Raw genomic sequence first — 19562 nt, forward strand, 5'->3', positions numbered from 1 at the left:
GAGAGGGAAAGAAAGAGATAGAGAGAAAGAGAGAGGGAAAGAAAGAGGTAGAGAGAAAGAGAGAGGGAAAGAGAAATAGAGAGTAAAAGAGAGAGATAGAGAGGAAAATAGAAATAGAAAGGAAAAGAGAAAAATAGAGAGAAAGAGAGAGGAAAAGAGAGGGTTAGAGAGGAAAAGAGAGGGATAGAGAGGAAAAGAGAGGGTTAGAGAGGAAAAGAGAAATAGAGGGGAAAAGAGAAATAAAGAGGAAAAGAGAAATAAAGAGGGAAAGAGAGAGGAAAAGAGAAATAGAGAGGGAAAGAGAGGGATACAGAGAGGGGGAGAGAGAGAGAGAGAACAGTACCACGAACAGCCGTTTCCAACCCCCGAACTACGGCGCTTCGCGCACCCCCGGTCTCCCAAACGTCCGATCTACCCTCTCTTCCACCACCTCGGGGGAACGAAGGAACGAACCAGGCTCCCTCCCAGCTGCCACCCACCAGCCCCTCCATCCCGACGGACCACCCCTCCAGTTACCCACCACCGCCGCCGCCGCCGCCGCCGCCGTCGCCACCACCGCGATACATTGCAATACACGGTTCTTGTCTCCACGCTACCTACCTACGTGCAGGGTCACACAGTGCTCCACCGAATCCATAGCTCCCGCTACACACTAGGCCACTGGGTAGAGCAGCAGCAGCAGCAGCTAGCGCCGTATCGGTCCTTTTCCATATCCCTTCCTCCGCGCGACCATCTTTTCCTACTTTTCTCGTAGTATCGGTGTATCGGACGGACCTCCCCCCCGACGCGCACACCCTCGGCCCCTGTCAAAGGCCTTGCAGTTATCTTGGTTCTCTTCGCGCCGGCTTCGTGCCACACGACGACGAACGACGAGCAACGACGACGACGACGACGACGGACGACGACGCGAAACCACCCAGCGCCGCAACACCCGCCGCCAACACGTAAACACAACAACGCGCACCCGGCGGACGGCGACGCACGCGTACAAAGGCGGCCGACGTTTACGGACCAATTTCGTTTTTACGCGATACACGGTTACACCAGCCGGGCGGGGGCGGCGTGCGATCTCGATCACCGGCGCGGGATCAGATCCTCCATCTACGGCAGCACCAGCAGCAGCAGCACCGAAGATCCGTCCTACGCAGTGGTAAAAAGATATCGTCAGTGAGTGTCAGTGCGGATAAGGCCAATCTCTCGTAGTGCGCGCACAGTGCACAACGCAGTGTTTACCCGGTGACCGCTGGCACAGTGAAACACGTGTGCACAACAGAAGAAGAAGAACCGTCTCCAATCCGTCGCGATCCGACGGCTCGCGAAACTACCGTCCGCGTCGTCAAAGTTCTTTGAAAAGGGGGGTGTGATTCGCGACATCCGCGACGAGCCGGCGGCGGCCACCGTCCGCGACATTGTGACCGATTGTTGTTCCCAGTGATCTGTGCACGAGAAAACCACGCGTGTGATTCGCCGCGAGTTCTGTTGTGCTTCGAGTGGTTCCGCGCGAGAAGAAGCGACGGCGTCGACGGTCCTGCGAGCTTTCTGCACTTGTTGCGATCGGCGGACGGAACCGGCTGGCTCGACACCGTCGGAACGGCCGTCGACGGCTCGCGATCGAGAGTTTTAATCGGCGACCGTGTTGTCGTCTGCCAGACAGAATCGTCGAGCGATATTCGACGGCAATAACGCGCGGCCGAACACCGGCGCGGCCGCCGGGCGGCGAACGTAAAAGTAGTCGGGCCGTAGGCAGTGCGAGCCACGTGAAACTGCTCGGTATTTTGCCAGGCAGTGCCGCTCGTAGACGCTTGAAACCCCTTGGTTTCCCGCGCACAGCACGAGCCCCGGCACACACAACCGCCCCGACCAACCAACCGACGAGTCTACCCACCGCCACCAGCCCCTACACACAACAACCCAACGAAGCATCCCCCACTCTGAATCGCACAACAGCCTGAGCGGAAGTGCTAGTCAGTCGGCGAGCGACCTTCCAACATTACGGGTTAGGTTCCCTCTTTTTCCACCCGTGTTGTATCGTCGTCGGGCCTCGTTTACGGAAACCGGTGAGCGAGCGGACGAGAGCGATAGAGAGAGAGAGACGAGCTAGAGAGGAGAGAGAAAGAGAATTATAGTTGACGAGAAGAGAGCTGTTGCTACTATTGTTACGGCTGATCGTGTCGAAGAGAACGAGTCGACGACCGGTTAGCTCTCGCTGGTTCGCGATGTCCAAGGAGTGAGACGCGGCCACCACGTATCTCTCGGCGTAAACAGAGAGCGAGCGGACGCAGGCTGGAATGACAGGAACGCGTGCGTGCTCCTTCTGACAGTTCGTGATACGCGGCACACCGTTGCACAACAGTGGTTCTACCGAGTGGATTTGTTACGTTTTTCTACATGGTTCTACGCACGTGCGACGCGCGGACACGGTGTTCCTAGTTCCGCGAGCTCCGAAAAGAGCGGAAGAAAACATAGAGAGCGACGCTGTCAACGTCCGACAGTTGCAAAGAGTGTTAGAGATCGTGTTGCCGGTCTCTGTCTTCGCCGCGTTAACTCCACGAATGTAAATCAGCGGGCGCCTGAGGAGGCGAGTGGCCGATCAATTGTGTACTTGTTGAACGGAGAGGCTGGCGTCGCGACTTCGATACACCGGCACCCGGTGCGATCCGATTCGCGGAGGAGGAGGAGGAGGAGGAGGCCGAGCAGGCTGTTCTCTGGTTTGAAGGCAGCAACGTGTAGCTCGTATGCTCCCGGTGTCGCGGGAGAAACGATAAACTCGCGGCGGTCGTATCGGCAGCAGCCTGAGGGATCGACGTACGCGGCGACTCAAGCGACTCGACCACGTGGTTATGAGTGTGCATCGACCTTGTCGGGATTCACCGGTACACATCAGCGGAGACTCGAGCGCGGCGGTCCTCTCCAGCATCGAGAAATCATCGTCGCGGCCTTTTCAGCTCTAACGAAGACTGTGATCCCCGGTGATCGGTCCTCGAGAGATCGCGTTCGAAGTGCGTGCGTGTGTGATTGCTTGAGTTTCTGACTTCGTGCCGTTGTTCGACTTCAGCGAATCCGTCGTTCGGCAAGAGAACGCTGCGAGGAGGTCACGCCGGTCGAAGTGAAGGGACCGAGGAAGGGTGTACGGTGCGAGAGAGAACGTCTCGTGGTTGAGAAGTCTCTCGTTCACCTTGGTGATCGAGGATATCAGGTTCGACTCGGGGTTCGTTGCGACCAGGAGCGCCCCAAAGTAGCAAGATCCCGCCCGCAGGAGAGCGCAAGCTGAAAGAGGCCCAGGTGGAGGTGGTACAGTCCGGTTCAACAATCGGCATCGGCGGGTTGTATCAGAGGCCCCGATTAGGCGGGTGGGTGCAGTGGTGCCGTGGTTGCAGAAGGGCCAGCGAGGTTGGGGTGGCCTCGTCCACGGGCGCCTTGGCACCGAGTGCACCGGGCCCCGGGGCTGCGGTGGTGGGCTGCCTGGTTGGGGTGTACCCGTGTTCTCCCTCCTCCACGGGGCCCAGGGGCCCCCTAACTCATCACCCCCAGGCGATACCCAATCAGCAACAACAACCGATCGGCTGCCGTGCCTGTTGCTGCGTGCATAGCAACCACCAGCCAGCTTCGGTCCAGCTTACCAGTCAGCGGGGCGGCCTATCACTGAGGGTAGCGAGGGTGGCGTCCACCACCTCCGTCCGAGCCGCCCCCTACGCCCACCCCCAGCACCAGGAGCTGGGGCAGGAGTGCAGGTAATGATAAATCACTAAACAATACATTGTAGCTTCACCCGAGACACGTATAGGGTACTACCGTACTGCTACCGAGACAAATACTACTCCACTACAACTGCTACCACTGCAACTGCTACCAATACTACAACTGCTACTACTACTACAACTGATACCACAACTACTGCTACTAGTACTACTACTGTTACCAATACTACTGCTACCACAACTACCACTACTGCAACCACTGGTACTACAACCACTACTGCAACTATTAGTACTACAACCACTACTCCTACTACTACTACTGCTACCGCTACCACTACTACTACTATCACTGCTACATCTGCCCCCTGACTCTGTTGGTCGTCGTCGTCGGCATTGTACGATAGAAATAGTACAAAAAAAAAGTATAAAAGCACAGAAAGTACAATCGGAGATAATCTTGTATAACGTAGTAGCGAAAGTTTGCGAAAAAGAAACAAAAACACGGTTGACGGTGTAGAGACAAGGTTATCCAAAAAAAAAACCAAAAACGCACGAAAAAGGTGTAGGGAGGAGACGGGGGCATTGGGTGGAGGTGGTGCGCACATCCTCGGCAGCCCGATGCTGTTCGTCCCGTTCACGGTGCCCACCTTCCCCGCGACGCATCATCAAACGACCCATCCAGCGCATCAGACGCACCATCAACAGCTGCAGCCCGCCAGCCAGAACCCGGTACAGCAGCCGCAACAACTCACCCAGCTCAATCAGCTGAGCCATCTGAATCACCAAGGCATTGTGCCGGCGACGACCACGCAGCCGACGATACATAGCACCAGCTGTTCGCCGCAGCAACAAGCAACCACACCGAACAAGGTAAAAAAAGCAACAACAACACCTCTTTAACGCTTCTATGATTAGTTAGGGGGATACGCAAGACCCCGCGTCTAGATTACTTTAACCCTTAGCTGTCCAATGTCGAGTGCGTTGGACACAGATACGAACATCAATGTTCATCGATAGACTCTGTACTACCGTCATACTTGGCTGAAAATTAATTAATACGGAATGTTATTTAATGACAGCTTTTGTAACAAGATGATGGCCTCTGCAACAATGCGATGATCTTTGTCACAAGATGATAGCCTCTGTAACAATGCGATGATCTTTGCAACAAGATCATAACCTTTGTAATGAAGTAATTTTTGTTTTCAAGCTAAGGGACAATTAGAGAGTATTATATTAAAGAAAAATGAGATTCGAGACTCGAATAATAGCATCGCCTCTTGATCTAAATTATCCATTTTTGTTTATAAACTAAGAGACAATTAAAGAGAGTTAAATTAAATAGAAACAAGTCTCTAGACTCAAATAATAATATCGTGTTTTCCTAAATTGTCCTTTTTTATTTATAAACTAACAGACACTTAGAAATCATTTACAATTAACATTACTTTCAACTGAAAAAAGTATATACAACAAAATATCATTTCCATCTCGCAATATCATAGTAATCGAGGATCCCCCTACTCAAAAACGGGAGTAGATCCTTACACGTATTTGCGCGAGAGGATTAGGGTGATATCTCGCGCGAGATAATTCTAAAATTCATCATTACGGCTCGCGTGACAGTTAAAGAATAATATTCGTATATCTCGATATATCCCCCGGCGGGGCGAGTCGTTCATCATCGAGTTACCAGTGTTTCCGGTCCGCTGATTTGCGCATCAGTGATACACTTCAGTCCATCCAATTAAACGTGAAATCGGAACTATGCGACTATACGGAAAACAACGATTCGCTGTTTTCGCGGCGCGAGATGCCTGAACATAGTCGTAGCAAAGTAACAGCATCTGAAATAAAAGTGTGAAAAAAGCAGGACGATTTTCTCCGATAAAACAACCATAATATGGACCTAATACCCATAGATAAAAAACACGTATAAAAATCCGACGAATAAAGTAAGTTAGTCGTTCGCTGATCTCGTTAACACTCTTTAACTCTTTAACGTGTCACGTGCACCATCGATGATACTTAATTACCTTTGCCAATAACTTGCAAAATTTAATCGATTTAAAAAATAGTATATAACAAATCTAGAATTAAAGAATTAATTTCCACCACAAGAACGAATCGTGAATTTGTTTCATTATTATGTACTATTATCAATAATTAACAAATTATTAGTTAGTCTAAGAAAGTAGATTTATAAGCTACCGGTCGGTGAATTGTCAACGACAAATAAGTGTAAATCTAAAGCAGTTTCCAGAGCGCGTAACAGTATTTGTATTCGCCGCGGCTATTTTTTAACGAAATCGAATTTCGTGTAATTTCGCGTAATTAGGTGTTTGCTTATGAAAATATAAATCTGCCGGGAGTTCCGCCGGCTAATTATTACCGGGCGGAGAAGCGCCGTTACGACGGGTTCGTTAAAAATGATTTATTCATGTCAATAAGCCAACAAAACCGTTCCTACCTCTCCCTCTCTCTCTCTCTCTCTCTCTCTTTCTCTCTTATTTCGTTTTCACGGCTCGGCCGTATCATTTTCACTCGTTCCCGTGTTTCGCCGTTCTCGTTCCGTTTCGAAAATAATCGGCGGCCTCGGGTGCATCGGTTGCAACGGCGCACCGATAATGATAGTTGAGCGTCGAGGATGCTACTTTTAAAAAACAAAAAAAAAAAGAGCTCATAGCAGAAAAACGGCACGCGGTAATACGATCCACAATTAGCGCGAATGTTTATAAGAAAATTAAATTTACAATGTTCCGGCGAATCTCTTCGTATTATTTTAACAACGTGCGCGCGCGCGGCGAGTGCGCAGCAGGAAACAGATTTCGCGGAATGCGATATTTTTGCGTTAATTATATAGCGGCGTTAACGATTCTCTATCGAGTTTATCGTATCGCGCGTATATCAGGTAACCAATTAATACAACAACGATGATATTAATTTGTTTATTGTGTCGCTGACGAGAGATCGAATTTATTGATATTGTCGGCGATGTGGATAGACACGTTACTTGTTATATGGGGTTAGATACCGATCGAATGATTGTGAATACAGTGCTATGGTTCGCAGCAAGTAGAATCGGTCGACCATGGTTAGACACGTTAGTTTAGTTTCGATGCGATGGTTTGAAATATAATTGATCTTTTAGTGGCGAATTCTGTGCGAATAAACTTTGCTGATATTTGTGGCGAAACTCCCTGTTATTTTTATGTATATGTAAAAATAATATTCGGCAAAATTGAACAATTTTTATTTCAGTAAAATATCAATCTTTATGGGGATCTTTATTTCTATTTTTAATTCTGTGATCTTTGATATTGGAAAAGAGTTGCTTCTATCGCAATAATAAATATAAAAACCGCGCTTTCCTCGAATCCCCAAATCCACCCTCCCAGTAAAAAGATGCTCTCGTCGTAGACGCCTCGTCGCAAAGGATAACGAAAAAAATCATCCTTCGCACCGCCGCGTCATTCGATAGGAGCACGATGGAGTCAGCGTCGGTGCCGCGTCGCCCGTTATCAATACCCGGGAATCGATGTCACGCTTAGAATCAATATACGGGAAACAATAGACTCGCCAGTGAAATCGGACAGGGCTGTCACGCGACTCTCTCTCTCTCTCGGCTATATCGGATCCCCCCGGTGGTACAAATTCGACGGTGGCCGGGGCGATCTTATCGGCGCGAGCACCCGCGGCATAAAGGACATAATAACACTTAATTGATATCCATCGATTGGGGGGGAGATCCCGTAACGGCGTCGCCGCGAACGGAGAAGCGAGAGACACGGACGCGCTGGTTTGCCGGCGCGTCTACTCGCGTTTACAAGTAGCTTCTTGTTCACGGTATCGCCGGGACGCATCGATTGCTTCCTTCATTCTTCTCGCCCGGGGTACCCGTCGCGAGACGTGCCTCTCTTATCCTGGCCGGGATTCAAGTCAATTTTCTTTAGCGGGCCATAACTCGCGGCCGAGGGTCGCGCCGCGGCGCTGCCAGCGGCGTCGTCGACAAGGGAACACGCACAGCGTGGATACGCGTTTCGCCGTTGCCAGCGAGAACTTCCTTTAATTCTTGAGATCTGGCAGTCCGCGCGGGTGGTATTTCCTTCGCCGCGCGCGGGCTACGACGCACTCCGGAACCAGCGCGATAGCCTCGGCGATGCGACCGTCTTCGTACTGATCGCGTTGGCGACGCGGCGCTTAGATATGGAATTCTTCTGTATCCGCGCTACGATATTCTAAATTCTTAGTGAAATCGGACCGTGGAATGATATACTGAGATAAAGAACAGAATATAATGGAATTATATTTTGCACTCGAATGCAAAGGGTTGAGTACTGTTAAGTAAAATTATAATGCTTGAGGTCTGGTGATTGGCTGAACTCTTTGTTGACTTAACCCTTCAGTAAGGGTTTATTAAGTATCAAATTACCCTTTATTAAGTATCGAAGGCGTTTATATAAATCTTGAAAGAGGTCCACGTGACTCATTTTGCGTATTTATTCTAGCCTTTTCCAGACCTTTTTGTATATCCAGGTAAAACATGGCTGTCCAAAGCTGTCCGTGGATAAGTCTGTTTCTCTCACTGGCGCCGCCACACGCCACATTCCGATCAGAAGAAAAGACGCATCGTTCTATCGCGCGAGTTATCAATTAGCCGGGGCCTCGCAGACCGAGCGTAACCGCACCGAGACAAGACCGAGCAGCTTCGCAGTGAATTGATCGCTGGCTGCCCTCCACCTCTTTCTCGCGTCCTCGCCCCACCGACTCTCTCGCCTTTGTCGGCCAACATCGCTAAATTAAGACGAATTGACCCGCGAAACTTTTTCAATCACCGGCAAATTATTCTTGATACGGTATAGTCGGCTGCTGCGTCATTTCGAGAGCCGCGAGGATTTTGTTGCGGCTTTCGAGCGCGACGGCGGTGATATTGTATGTTTAAATTTTAGAAATTGTTTAGTACTGAAATTGTTGCCATGAGTCGCAAGAATCAATTCAGTACGCACAAAACTACACTTTGTTGCATAGAAAGTAAATACTGTAAGCCAGAAATTTTTGAAACAAAGAGGGTTAAAACGCAAATGAAACGAGAAACAAAAATAACGCGCAGCGCGGAAATAATTGGAAAAGGGTATCGTGTACTCGGATTAATAGAATAGAAGATCTAACTGACGCCGATACGTAAGCATTGCAGTATCGCGTACGCTCGACTGTATACGCGATCCATGCGCCACGGTGTATGCAAAACATATACACGATGATACATATATACATATATATGTATGTATATGTGTACACGGTACAGAATACTAATTATCTGTTACAACATATAACGTTGTCTGCACAAAATAGCTACGCTGTAATGATTACTCGATTAATGTATGTGCAACATCGCCCGGGATCCCCTATATGCATGCTTCTCAAATCTCTAAACGATAAATTCCGAGTTCCCTAATTCACCAATGCTTCGACTTAATATATTCAATTTAACAGAGGAAGTTCCATTAATGTTTTAATTCAAGAATGCATTCACTTCAATTGCATTTTATTTACAGACTAGTGTCTTATAATCTTGCCCCCTAAAAATCGCATCCCCCTCGACACGCTTCGACTTAATATATTAAATTTAACAGAGCAGGTTTCATTAACTTTATAATTCAAGAATGCATTTACTTCAATTGCATTTTATTTACAGACTAGTGTCTTCTAATCTTGCCCCCTAAAAATCGCATCCCCCCGACGCGACTAAATCCGCGTCGTCCTCGGATACACGGTAAAATACATACCCGAATAATCATCGGACATCGCCGAGCGAAGAAGACAGAAGCCTCCGCTCCCCCCTCTTGCCCGACAAGTTTGTCCGTAAATCCGGTCGTCCCCGGGATTCCGAGCACTATCGGCCGATCAAACGCAATTAATGGTGAATACAAATAAACGTTCGTGACGAAGGCTGCACGGGGTTCGCGTCCTCCTGTCGGAGCAGGCGGAGAAGGAGACGGGGAACTTCGGGCTAAGGCGAGCGGGCTCTCTCTCTCTCTCTTTCTCTCTCTCTCTTCGCGAAAGAATGAACGAGAGCGATAAAGAAGGTGGAGGATCGGCAGGGGGACAACGGACGAGGGAATAACAGAATTTCTAAAGCAAAAGGGAGAAGAGCCCGATAGCCCCCAAACCCCCCCTCATCCTTCGCCTTCTTCACCCCCGCGGAAGGTAGCGTAGAAGGAGCGGCAAGACTTTGAGAGTTGTTCGCGTAACTTTATTAATTAGGGGCCGTTACTCCTTGTTGCTCGATACACCTTATATACCTACCACGGTCGCGGCTCCTCTCTCTCTCTCTTTCTCTCTCTCTCTTTATCTATCTATCTTTCTATCTTTCTCTCGCTCTCGTTCGATCTCTCTCTCTCTCTCGATGTTAGGCTCTGCCTCTCTCTCTCTCTCTCTCTCTCTCTCTCGATGTTAGGCTCTGCCTCTTTCTCTCTCTCTCTCTCTCTCTCTCTCCCTCTATCCATCTATCTATCTCTCTCTCTCTCTCCACCCCCGTACAAAGAAGAACGAGCATCTCGTCCTTCATCTGCTTTACCTCCCGGCGCCGTCCGCGACGCCCTTGCTTATACGGGCCCGCCGCGTATCGATCATCGTCAATGTCCACCGCATAGTTCCCGATAGATCGTGTGCGCCGCCGCCGCCGCGCGCGTTATTGCCTCTCAAAAGACCGTGGCCCCGTTATTGTGTTTCGTACAATTACTTCGCGTGCGAGACGCCATCGGCTCGGATTACTTCGAAAACAAGTTCTGAATGACGACGACGTCGATTCCACCCCATCTCGCCCACCCCCCTGAACGGGTTCGTTTTAACGCCTCTGTTGACACCCAGGAGAAGGCTCGTTTAAGCTGCAGACCGCCGCCGCGGAATTTTCTTACGATTCGGTGTCGGGGAACGATGGCTGCTCGAATGAGCAGTCGCAAGTTGTCTTGACGGATTTAATAGATATTTGTGAGGTTATGTCAGGTTATGTAATTTTTTGCATTGTCGTTCATAAGATGTCGGCGGTTTTTGACACTGTTTATAGAATTGATGTGGTCCATATAAAAAAAATGTAAATTGTTGAAGATTATATATCTTTCAGTGATGGTTATAAGTTATAGCAAGGCTTTGGTTACAATTATCTCTGTTTATAACATAACCTTGAAATGACCTTCAAGAAAAGTATTAATTTCCAAGAAATATTTAATTTCTATCACTAGCACTAAAATGCTAATTTTATAAATATTTAAACAACGTGATTTAAAAATCTCTATTTACTACACTATAATCTTGAAATAATTCTTTAATAATTCATAAAACTTAAGCAAATTACCGTCTATTAATAAAAAATTTTTTCTATTATCCACGTGTCCCTCGCATAACTAATTTTTAATTTTAAACAAATTGCGCTGAAAATCTGGATCCGTTGATCTTTACGTACTAATAATAATTAATTCAGAGAACAATAATCTATTCAAACGCTAAAGCAACCCTGGCTGCGTCGATCCTTTTTTTCCCGAGCCGGAACATTTATCCGAGTGAAACGGCTTACCGAATAGAAAAAGAGAGCTGTTTAGGCCGGGGGTGTGTGCAACCCTCGGTGAACAGATGGTCGTTAGCCGCAACCGAGCCCGCTGAAACGCAGGACTTATTGCAATCCGCTGGCCCGTCTCTCGCGTTCCTTTAGTTGGTGGCCGCGTGCCTCCCACCAGGGGGGAGGGAGGGGGAGGGAGTGTCTATTAACCCTCGGACTAAGGGATGCCGGAGTAGCAGCGCCGCGGTCTTCAGCCGGCTGTGCACCCATTTCGACCCTGCCTGGGAAATGTACATTCTTCGAGCCGCGACAAAATGTTCCATATTAACCCTTTGCACTCGAAACCGTTGCAACCCCAAACCTAAAATAATTTATTTCAATTGCATTCATTATTGCTAAAATAATTTTTCTGACTTCTAGTGTCTCCATTTTATATTACAAAACTTTCTAACAAAAATTTATGAAAATTTTTATAACAAAATTCCAAAGTATTAATTTAAGTTCTAGTACTTGCAACCCTTATCAAGTCACCCTCACACAATACAATCCTCACCTAAACAAGACAAGAACACTTACCAACAAAACTAACAATAAAAAAAAATCCTGCACCACACTATACATAAAACTCGCCCTGAAAGACGTGCGAAGCTTGAATTTCCTCGATTTTAATCCGTCGACCATAGCGCGTCCGATTTCCAGTTTCGCCAGCCGGTCCGCGCGCTACACGGTGATGGGGTTATGGGGGGAAGGGGACCCCGGTTGGCTGGCGTAACCTTCCCAGAGCGGAAGGCGTCGGGGGACAAAGGACAACCAGTTAGCGCTGGCCGTAATTAGGAAATTGCTTTCGCATGGTAAAAATGTATCGCGGGGAAGAAAGTGCAGAAGGAACTCATTATGGGCGAGATTGCCGTGGTAAGGGGGGAGAGGGGAGGGGGGCAGGAGGGCGAACAGGGTGGCAGGGTAGCGCCGATGGAAGGGATATAGAGAGAGAGAGCGAGAGAGAGAGCGAGAGAAGGAGAGTAAGAGAGCAAGAGTGAGAAAGAGAACAAGATTGAGTGAATAAGAGAGAGAAAGAGAGATTGAGCAAGAGAGAGAGAGAGTGATAGAGAGAGAGAGTGGGAGAGGGTGAGTGAGGTTCGTGGCGCGGGGAGAGGGGCGGCGAGGGGGCGTGGTATGGTCGGGTCGGCGGTGAGCGGAATGGGGTAGCCGTTTTCAAGGGAAAGCGACGCGCGGAGGTTGCTCATCGTGGAAAGGAGTGAGGCTGGCAAGGGGAAGATCAAAGCACTGGAGATGATTTCATTACGACACGCCACTCGTCTGCTACGTTGAAATATCAAAAGAGTGGCGCGCGGCCTCATACAAGTGCGGCAGTCGTCGGCGAGCTACGCGCGGCAGTGGCGGCGGCGGCTGCGCGCCCGGTGTGTGTGCAAGTTTTCCGCACAATGCTTTTCTTGTCGGGGGCCAAAGAGAAAGGAGGATGAGGTGGCGGAGGTGGGGAGGGGCTCCTGTTGCTGGCGGGAGCAGGACCGAGCGAAGGAAAAAGCTGCCGCCACGAAAGTAACCCCCGCCGTTCTGATTCCGGCTTTCTCTCTCTCTCTCTCTCTCTCTCTCTCTCTCTCTCTCTCTTACTCTCTTTCTTTCTTTCTCTCTTCGCCACCCTCTTCTTCTACCATCCGCTGCCTTCCGCAACCCTCCGCGACCCTCCGCGCGAAGGGAAGAATATTATTAGCTCAAGCTGCCGCCTATTGTCGAAATAAGTTCGACCGAGATATCAGACGCGAGGATGCGAGCACCAGCGAGAGCACTGAATTCATTCGCTGTTTATGAAATTTCCCTCCTCGGCGACGGTCCGACGATCTTTTCTTCTTCGCGAGAGGGGACCGTGCCACGTGACTCGGCGACAGGTAGGCAGGGATTTTCTCGATAATGGTTGATCAGTGACTGGATTCGCAGACTTTGTTCTTTGTAGCGTCGTGGCGATTTTTAATTAATTTTTGGGGGAGCAGTGTTTGGATAATAAAATTGCAAATGAGTGGATAAGATTTATAACTATTACTTTGATAGTGTTGTGTTGTATAAGGACCGAGGAAGTGAGGTTTATTTGTATTTGTTATTTTAGTTGTTTAGAAGCGAAGAGATGTACGCACAAATAAAATAAAATGAAACTGACACGAATAAAATAAATCTAACACAAATAAAATAAAATAAAAATCGCAGACCATCAAATATTTCACCAATAAACAATCTACAATCGTTCCTGAAAGCGCATGGCCACCGTAAAAGGTTCACAGACGCGGCACGATCTAATCAACTTAGAAACTTTTTAAACACCATCGCCGACGACGGAACGCCATAAATTCCCCCATAAAGCGAGAGCCTCGAATGCCCGGGCGTTAATCATAAACAGTCGGCGAGCGGAACACCGCTACATTTAAACGACCTCCGCGATTCGCTATAGCGTTAAGCCCATTTCGAGATCTACATACGTAACACACATCCCCCCTCACCCGCCCCGCAACTTTAACCTTTTACGGCCCGGGCGGTGGCATGTAACATCAACAACGGCGAAGGATCGCACCGTGGAGCAACCGTTGAAAAGTTGTGTGTTAGTTACTGGGAAATATGATACTCGGCCGATTGCCGAGGAGGTATATCACTATCTCGCGAGCATCACACGAACTCCACGTGTTATACGGGACTTTCGAAGTTTCAACTATGGCGGCTGGCGCTGATAGAGAAGGAGGGAGAGAGGGAGGGAAGGGAGGGAGTGGAGGCGGTGGCGTTTAGAAAATAATCAGCGGAATCCCGGGTTTCTTTCGGGCCGGCCGCGTGACTAATCGCCGCCTCTCTCTCTCCTTGAAACTCGTTAAGCCCTTTGATCGATGAGCGAATTTTTCAGCGCCCCTTTCGGCCACCTTCGCCACGATCGTCCAAGGGAAGCACCGCGGCGCATTCTGGTCCACGTGATGGGGATGGGATAGAGAAGATTGCGCGGTGCAAGCACTCACATAAAATACTATTTAATATAAAAATTATTATATCAAATAGTTATTGTTTTTCTCCATTTCAAGTTAAATATCCTCGGTGTGTTATTCCTTAGCTTATAGGCGATTAAGTTAAACAACTTTTTTTATTATACTATAGATTTTTATTATACTATAGATCTACCCTATAGACCTATATATTAAAATATTCACCCTCTATAGATCTACAGATCCACCTATTCACCCCCTATAAATCTACAGATCTATCTATTCACCCCCTAACCGATCTATAGATCTCCCTAATCATCCCCAATAGATGAACCATAATTCAATAACATCAAACAACTCTGAAAGATTTCAACAAAAGCCTATCCACACGATTACACCTGAAACTACGCGCCATCGGTTTCCCCACGTAAGAGCATCGTCCGTCGCAACAATTAAAACAGCCCCCAAATGAGAAATTCATATCGCCGGGTCCCGCGTTTTGTAAAACGGGGCGCGGCTGGATTACGGTTGCGGCGCGCGCGCGCGAGAGGGTGGCGATGCAATTTCGCGGGATTTCAATAGTCCGCGTGCGGCTACTTGGCCTGAGAGATCGATCTGCGACCGGGTCAGTAATTAAAACGAAATTCATAAAAAAAAAGAAGCGAAAAAAGAGAGAGAGAGAGAGAGAGAGAGAGAGAAGCGGGAGCAGCACGGTCGCCGGCCCGTAATGGATACAGCGCAACGGGGGCCATCATAAAATTTTACAAATGAGCGTACCGAACCGGTGGCTTACGGGGAACAGCAGGGGGTGCGGAAATAAAAGAGTGGATATCAAAAAGGGAACAAAAAAAAAAAAGAAAAAAAGACACGCCGGAATACAGCTATGCCGGGTGATGTTGCCTAGTGTCTGCTCTCGTCCTCTCCGCGCCCACCCACGTTGCTCCGCCGTCGGCGTGCTGCGCTCGTACACCGCGGATACAAACAAACAGCGGGTCATACAGGCGAAGTAACAAATGCCGGACATTTACATTTAGCAGCGAGGGTAGCACCCTCCCTGCTGCTCTCTGCTCCTCCTCCTCCACTCTTTCCTTTTTAGCCACGGTTCTCCGTCTCTTGCTCTGTTAGCCTCTTTCTCTCTCCTTCTTGATGTCTTACCCTGTTTCACGCTCCTTTCCGTTCTTTCATTTTCTCTCTCTCTTGACCCTTTTCGCCCTTTCTTGCTCTCTCTCTCCCTCTCGCTTTAGCTTGTTCTTTCTGAATTTTGTATTCTTTCTCTTCTGCTCTCACTCGCTCTTCTTTGCTGCCTTACTCTCTTTCTCTCTCTCTCGCTGTCTCTCTTGCTCTCTCTCTCCCTCTCTCTCTCTCTCTATCGCGATCTCTCACTCTCTTTCGTTCTAGCTCACTCTTTCCTACTTTCTTAATCTTTCTGTCTTTTATTCTCTCTTGCTTTCGTTCTCTGGTTCGTCTCTCTCTCTCTCTCTCTCTCTCTCTCTCTGTTACTCTCTCTTTCTCTCTATCTCTCTCTATATTACTCTCACCCATTCTCACTCGCTTTTTCTCACTCTCCCTCAATTTTCTCTTCCTCTCTCTCTCTGCCCCTCTCTCCCTCTCTCCCTCTCTCTGTCTCTCTCTCACTCTCTCTCCACTCACCTTAACAAACCACCTCAACGCTATTCCCTCGCTGTCCAACGTCTCCCCGTTCACGCTTTCCGTTTCGCATTTCTTTCGTCTCGTTCTGCGTCGACCAGAGGGCCGCGTTTCTTTCTCCCTCGTGCAAATTGCACGCGCTCGGTTAACGAGACCATATACCTCTCGTCGTCGTGTGTGTGTTCAGGTCGCATTATGAACGGTAGGGGGGGGGGGGGGGGGGGGGGGGGGGGGGGTGGATTTGGGGGGGGGGGGGGGGGGGGAGAGGGAGAGGGCTCTGCGCAGTCCGGGATTAGCGCGGCGCTGGCTTTTCTTGGCACTTGCAAATTTTTCGCTTTTAAATGTTAATTTCTCAGTAATCGATGGCACTCGGACCCTACACGGCAGCGCCGAGACTATGTATGTGTGTATGTATATGTGACGCGACAGCGAGACCTTCGCTCTGTTCGGAAAGCACAGCGGTAAGGGACGCGTTTGTTCGTAATTATACCAATCGCGGGGATCTTGTGATTTATGCCGCTTGAACGGCGATTTGGTTTACTCATTTACGAGCTGGTATTTTTATTCTTAAAACTTATACTTCGGTGGCTGATGAGGCTAATCTTCGGGGAAGATCTTTGTAATTGTTATGAATATGACTGAGATCTATGTATCTATGAATTTTTTAAATGTTCTTTGTGAGTGCAGATAACAAAGTTGAAAACGAATTTTTTAAGTCCATCATCGTAGCAATAAATATTGACGATAATAAATATTGTAAACAACATGTAAATTTTACATTCACCGTGAACACGCGCTGGAGTCTCTCTCCTCGACTCCTTCTCCTTTCTGCATCAAGAACTATCAATCTCAGAAAAGAAAGACGAAACCGTAAAGCGTCCAGGCAACATCAATGTTAGCGCCGGCGAGCGAACGTCGGGAAGTAATCTCGTGCGGGAGGTGGTGGGTGGGCATTATACATTCACGAGGGTCGCAACGAAGCGGATAACTTCCAATAGCTACTTGCGTAATTGTAAATCGAATCAACATTATAAGTGGAAACGTGACAGAAAATTGATATGCAGGACATATGCAAGTTGGTGGGTATGCAAAACAGAATCCGGCTGCTAACACTCTGACAACCAACCTCTCTCTCTCTCACTCTCTCTCTCTCTTTCTCTCTCTGCCCGTCCGAGCGAATTACAGATGTGCATCGCCCGGCGCTGGTAACTACGAGTGTCCAATTACTTCCTGTTAACCGTCCCGATTGTCGTCCATCGCCCATGCAGTGATACTTCCCATCTCGAAATAAGCTACGACGCGCGCGGAGGCCAGTCACTTCCACCGACGTTCCTGCTTAATACATAATTACCGAGTATCGATCCCCCTGTTTCCCTGTTCGCCGTCGCGAGGACCGGCGAAGTGTACCGGGAAAGATTGCTAAACGATTTAGCTAACTTTGTAATTTAAGTCCCGGGGAAACACAGGTCGGACCTCGACGCCGCGTATCATACTACAGTCGGTCCCATAAGTATTCCTACCGTCGTTGCTGAATTGTCTCTCTTCCTTTTAAATAATATTACAGTTGATAAACTTCCATACATTGCTAAAAATGAAGAAAATGGTACGGCAAGGGGTTAATTCTTGCGACTCGTAGCAACAGTTTCACTGTTCGACAATTTTTTGGATTTAGTCTTCATTGTTATAAAAATACTTTTGTATAGTATTTTTATTTTTGTAGTATTTACTATTTTATATTTATATAGTATTACTTATTATTTATATAGTGTTTACTATTATATAATACACAATTCTTGTATTTTCTTCAATTACTTTCATTTCCAGACTTCCATAGTAGAAAAATTAAATTCTGCTTCAATCTAAAATAAATTAACAATATATTACACGTTATTAACGTATTATTTAGTAATTCTTGCACGAAATCATTGCCCCAATCCCTCCCGTTATAACCTCTCGTTATTCCATCATTTATAGGTTAAGAAAGCCAATAAAGCAACAACGATCGAACCAGTCTACAAAGAGTAGCAGCAGCAGCAGCCAGAGTATACTTCCGGTGCTACGTACAAATTATGCGACTGCATATTCGATGCACGATGATGCCAGGAAATGACTAGGGCCGCTCATCGAAACATAGAGTACTTCGGGAAGTTGAAAACAAAGTGGCGGTACGAAATAAGGCGGCATAAAGCAAGAGGGTAGCCGGCGGGTGGGTGGGGTGGTGGTGGTGATGGTGGTTCGGACGGGCGTCGTGGGGGGTTGGTCGGGCGGCGGATGGTGGCGAGAAGGGAGAGAACGCGAGCAACACGCGAAAATAGGAGGGTTCGGGTAGGAGAACGGAGGGACTCGTTATGCACGAAACGCATTACTTTTATCTCGAGCAAGCCTAGAGTGGCGCCGAATTGCAATCAATTTTTTGTCTTTCTTCCGCGGCCCCACTCATCGCTCACCCTCTCTCCGTCCGTCCTCCCCCTCTCCTCTCTCGCTCTCGTTTTATCCGCAGTCCACTCAGTTCCATTCCTTTTGGTTCCGTTCTGAACTGATCCGTGTGCCTGCCCTGGGCCCTCTCTCTCTCCCCCTCCTCCCCCCCCCCCCCCCCCCCCCGTGTTTCGTTCGTTCGCTCATTCGTTCAGGATGGCTGGCTGGCGTTACCCCGTGCAACCGGAATTTGCATCCCGGATCCCACTATTTGCATTTCAATTCCACGAGAGAACTCTCACCGCCGCCGTCGCCTGTCACCACCGCCCGCCCGCCCGCCCGCGCTGCCAAACGGCGGGTACAAACATAAATACGAATTCAAGGGTCCACAAATGACTATATCTCGCATAACTTCACCAACGATTCCCGTGTATTCTGATTAGGTCCGGTTAGCTACCGTCCCATCCCCTCCCCCGTACCCAACCCCTCCGGGGACTATATCATTTTTCCGGTCTATTTACCCCTGCCCACCGGGGGCCAAGAATTTTTCGAGTTCGAAAGAATCGAACCTCGGATTATATCGATCCGTGAACCCCTCTACCCCCTTGCGTACCGCGCTGGTTCCTTCAACGCCTTATCTTCGGGAGGATCGGGTTTCTTACGCGGCCCCGAAACAAGTTTCCGCGTTTATTTCTCTCCGGCGAACTTTCTCGCTCGGAATCGAAGACGGTGATGAACGCTGTCGGATTTTCGTTACGTTCGTTTTTGCCGGTCGATGTTTATGGCGAATGTCGGGGCTGGTGTCAATTTCCTTTTTTTTTTTGGTGAAATTTATTTAGATACTGTTTTTTAGTGAAAAAAATAATATCCTATAATGGTACCACTCAATATTTAAACCACAATTTTTCAATTCTGAAAACCGACCAAAAAAAGTCTTCATCGTTCCCCCAAAATATTCTTATAATATTATATATAAAACTCTTCAAGTTCCAAGAAAAAGAACAAAGCTAAATCACCCCTGAAGAAACCGAAGAAACAAATTCGTGATCTCCGGCATTAGTTCTGCCTACTAAAGAGGAATAGAGATAGCTTGGTCGACGGGCGAAGAAGCCCCATTAATAAATTGAACAATCTAGACCGGAACGTGGGATCGCTGAGGAAAGACGAGTAGGGGGAGGGTGAAGGGGGTAGCTGAATCTTGGTTGGCGCGCCAGCGAAAACATTAACGCAACGTCTTCTCCACCCCTCCCCCGACGTATGTGCCACGAAGTACAT

General features: G+C 48.3%; 1 protein-coding gene across 3 annotated transcripts in view; it reads left to right on the plus strand.

Annotated features, from left to right (window-relative positions):
- Window positions 1-2363: 2363 nt before the first annotated feature.
- The window catches only part of LOC144476475 (nucleolysin TIAR), a 680102-nt gene continuing 662903 nt past the window's right edge, over window positions 2364-19562 (plus strand). For 2 of the 3 annotated variants that reach the window (XM_078193491.1, XM_078193490.1), the window contains exons 1-2: window positions 2364-3731; window positions 4259-4568. In XM_078193491.1, the coding sequence (XP_078049617.1) occupies window positions 4317-4568 (252 nt within the window). In that variant the 5' untranslated portion in view covers window positions 2364-3731; window positions 4259-4316. The remainder of the gene's footprint in view (window positions 3732-4258; window positions 4569-19562) is intronic. The other variant, XM_078193489.1, reaches the window with a different exon arrangement.

This window comes from Augochlora pura, chromosome 10, assembly GCF_028453695.1.
Source record: "Augochlora pura isolate Apur16 chromosome 10, APUR_v2.2.1, whole genome shotgun sequence".
In the NCBI taxonomy this organism is placed as follows: domain Eukaryota; kingdom Metazoa; phylum Arthropoda; class Insecta; order Hymenoptera; family Halictidae; genus Augochlora; species Augochlora pura.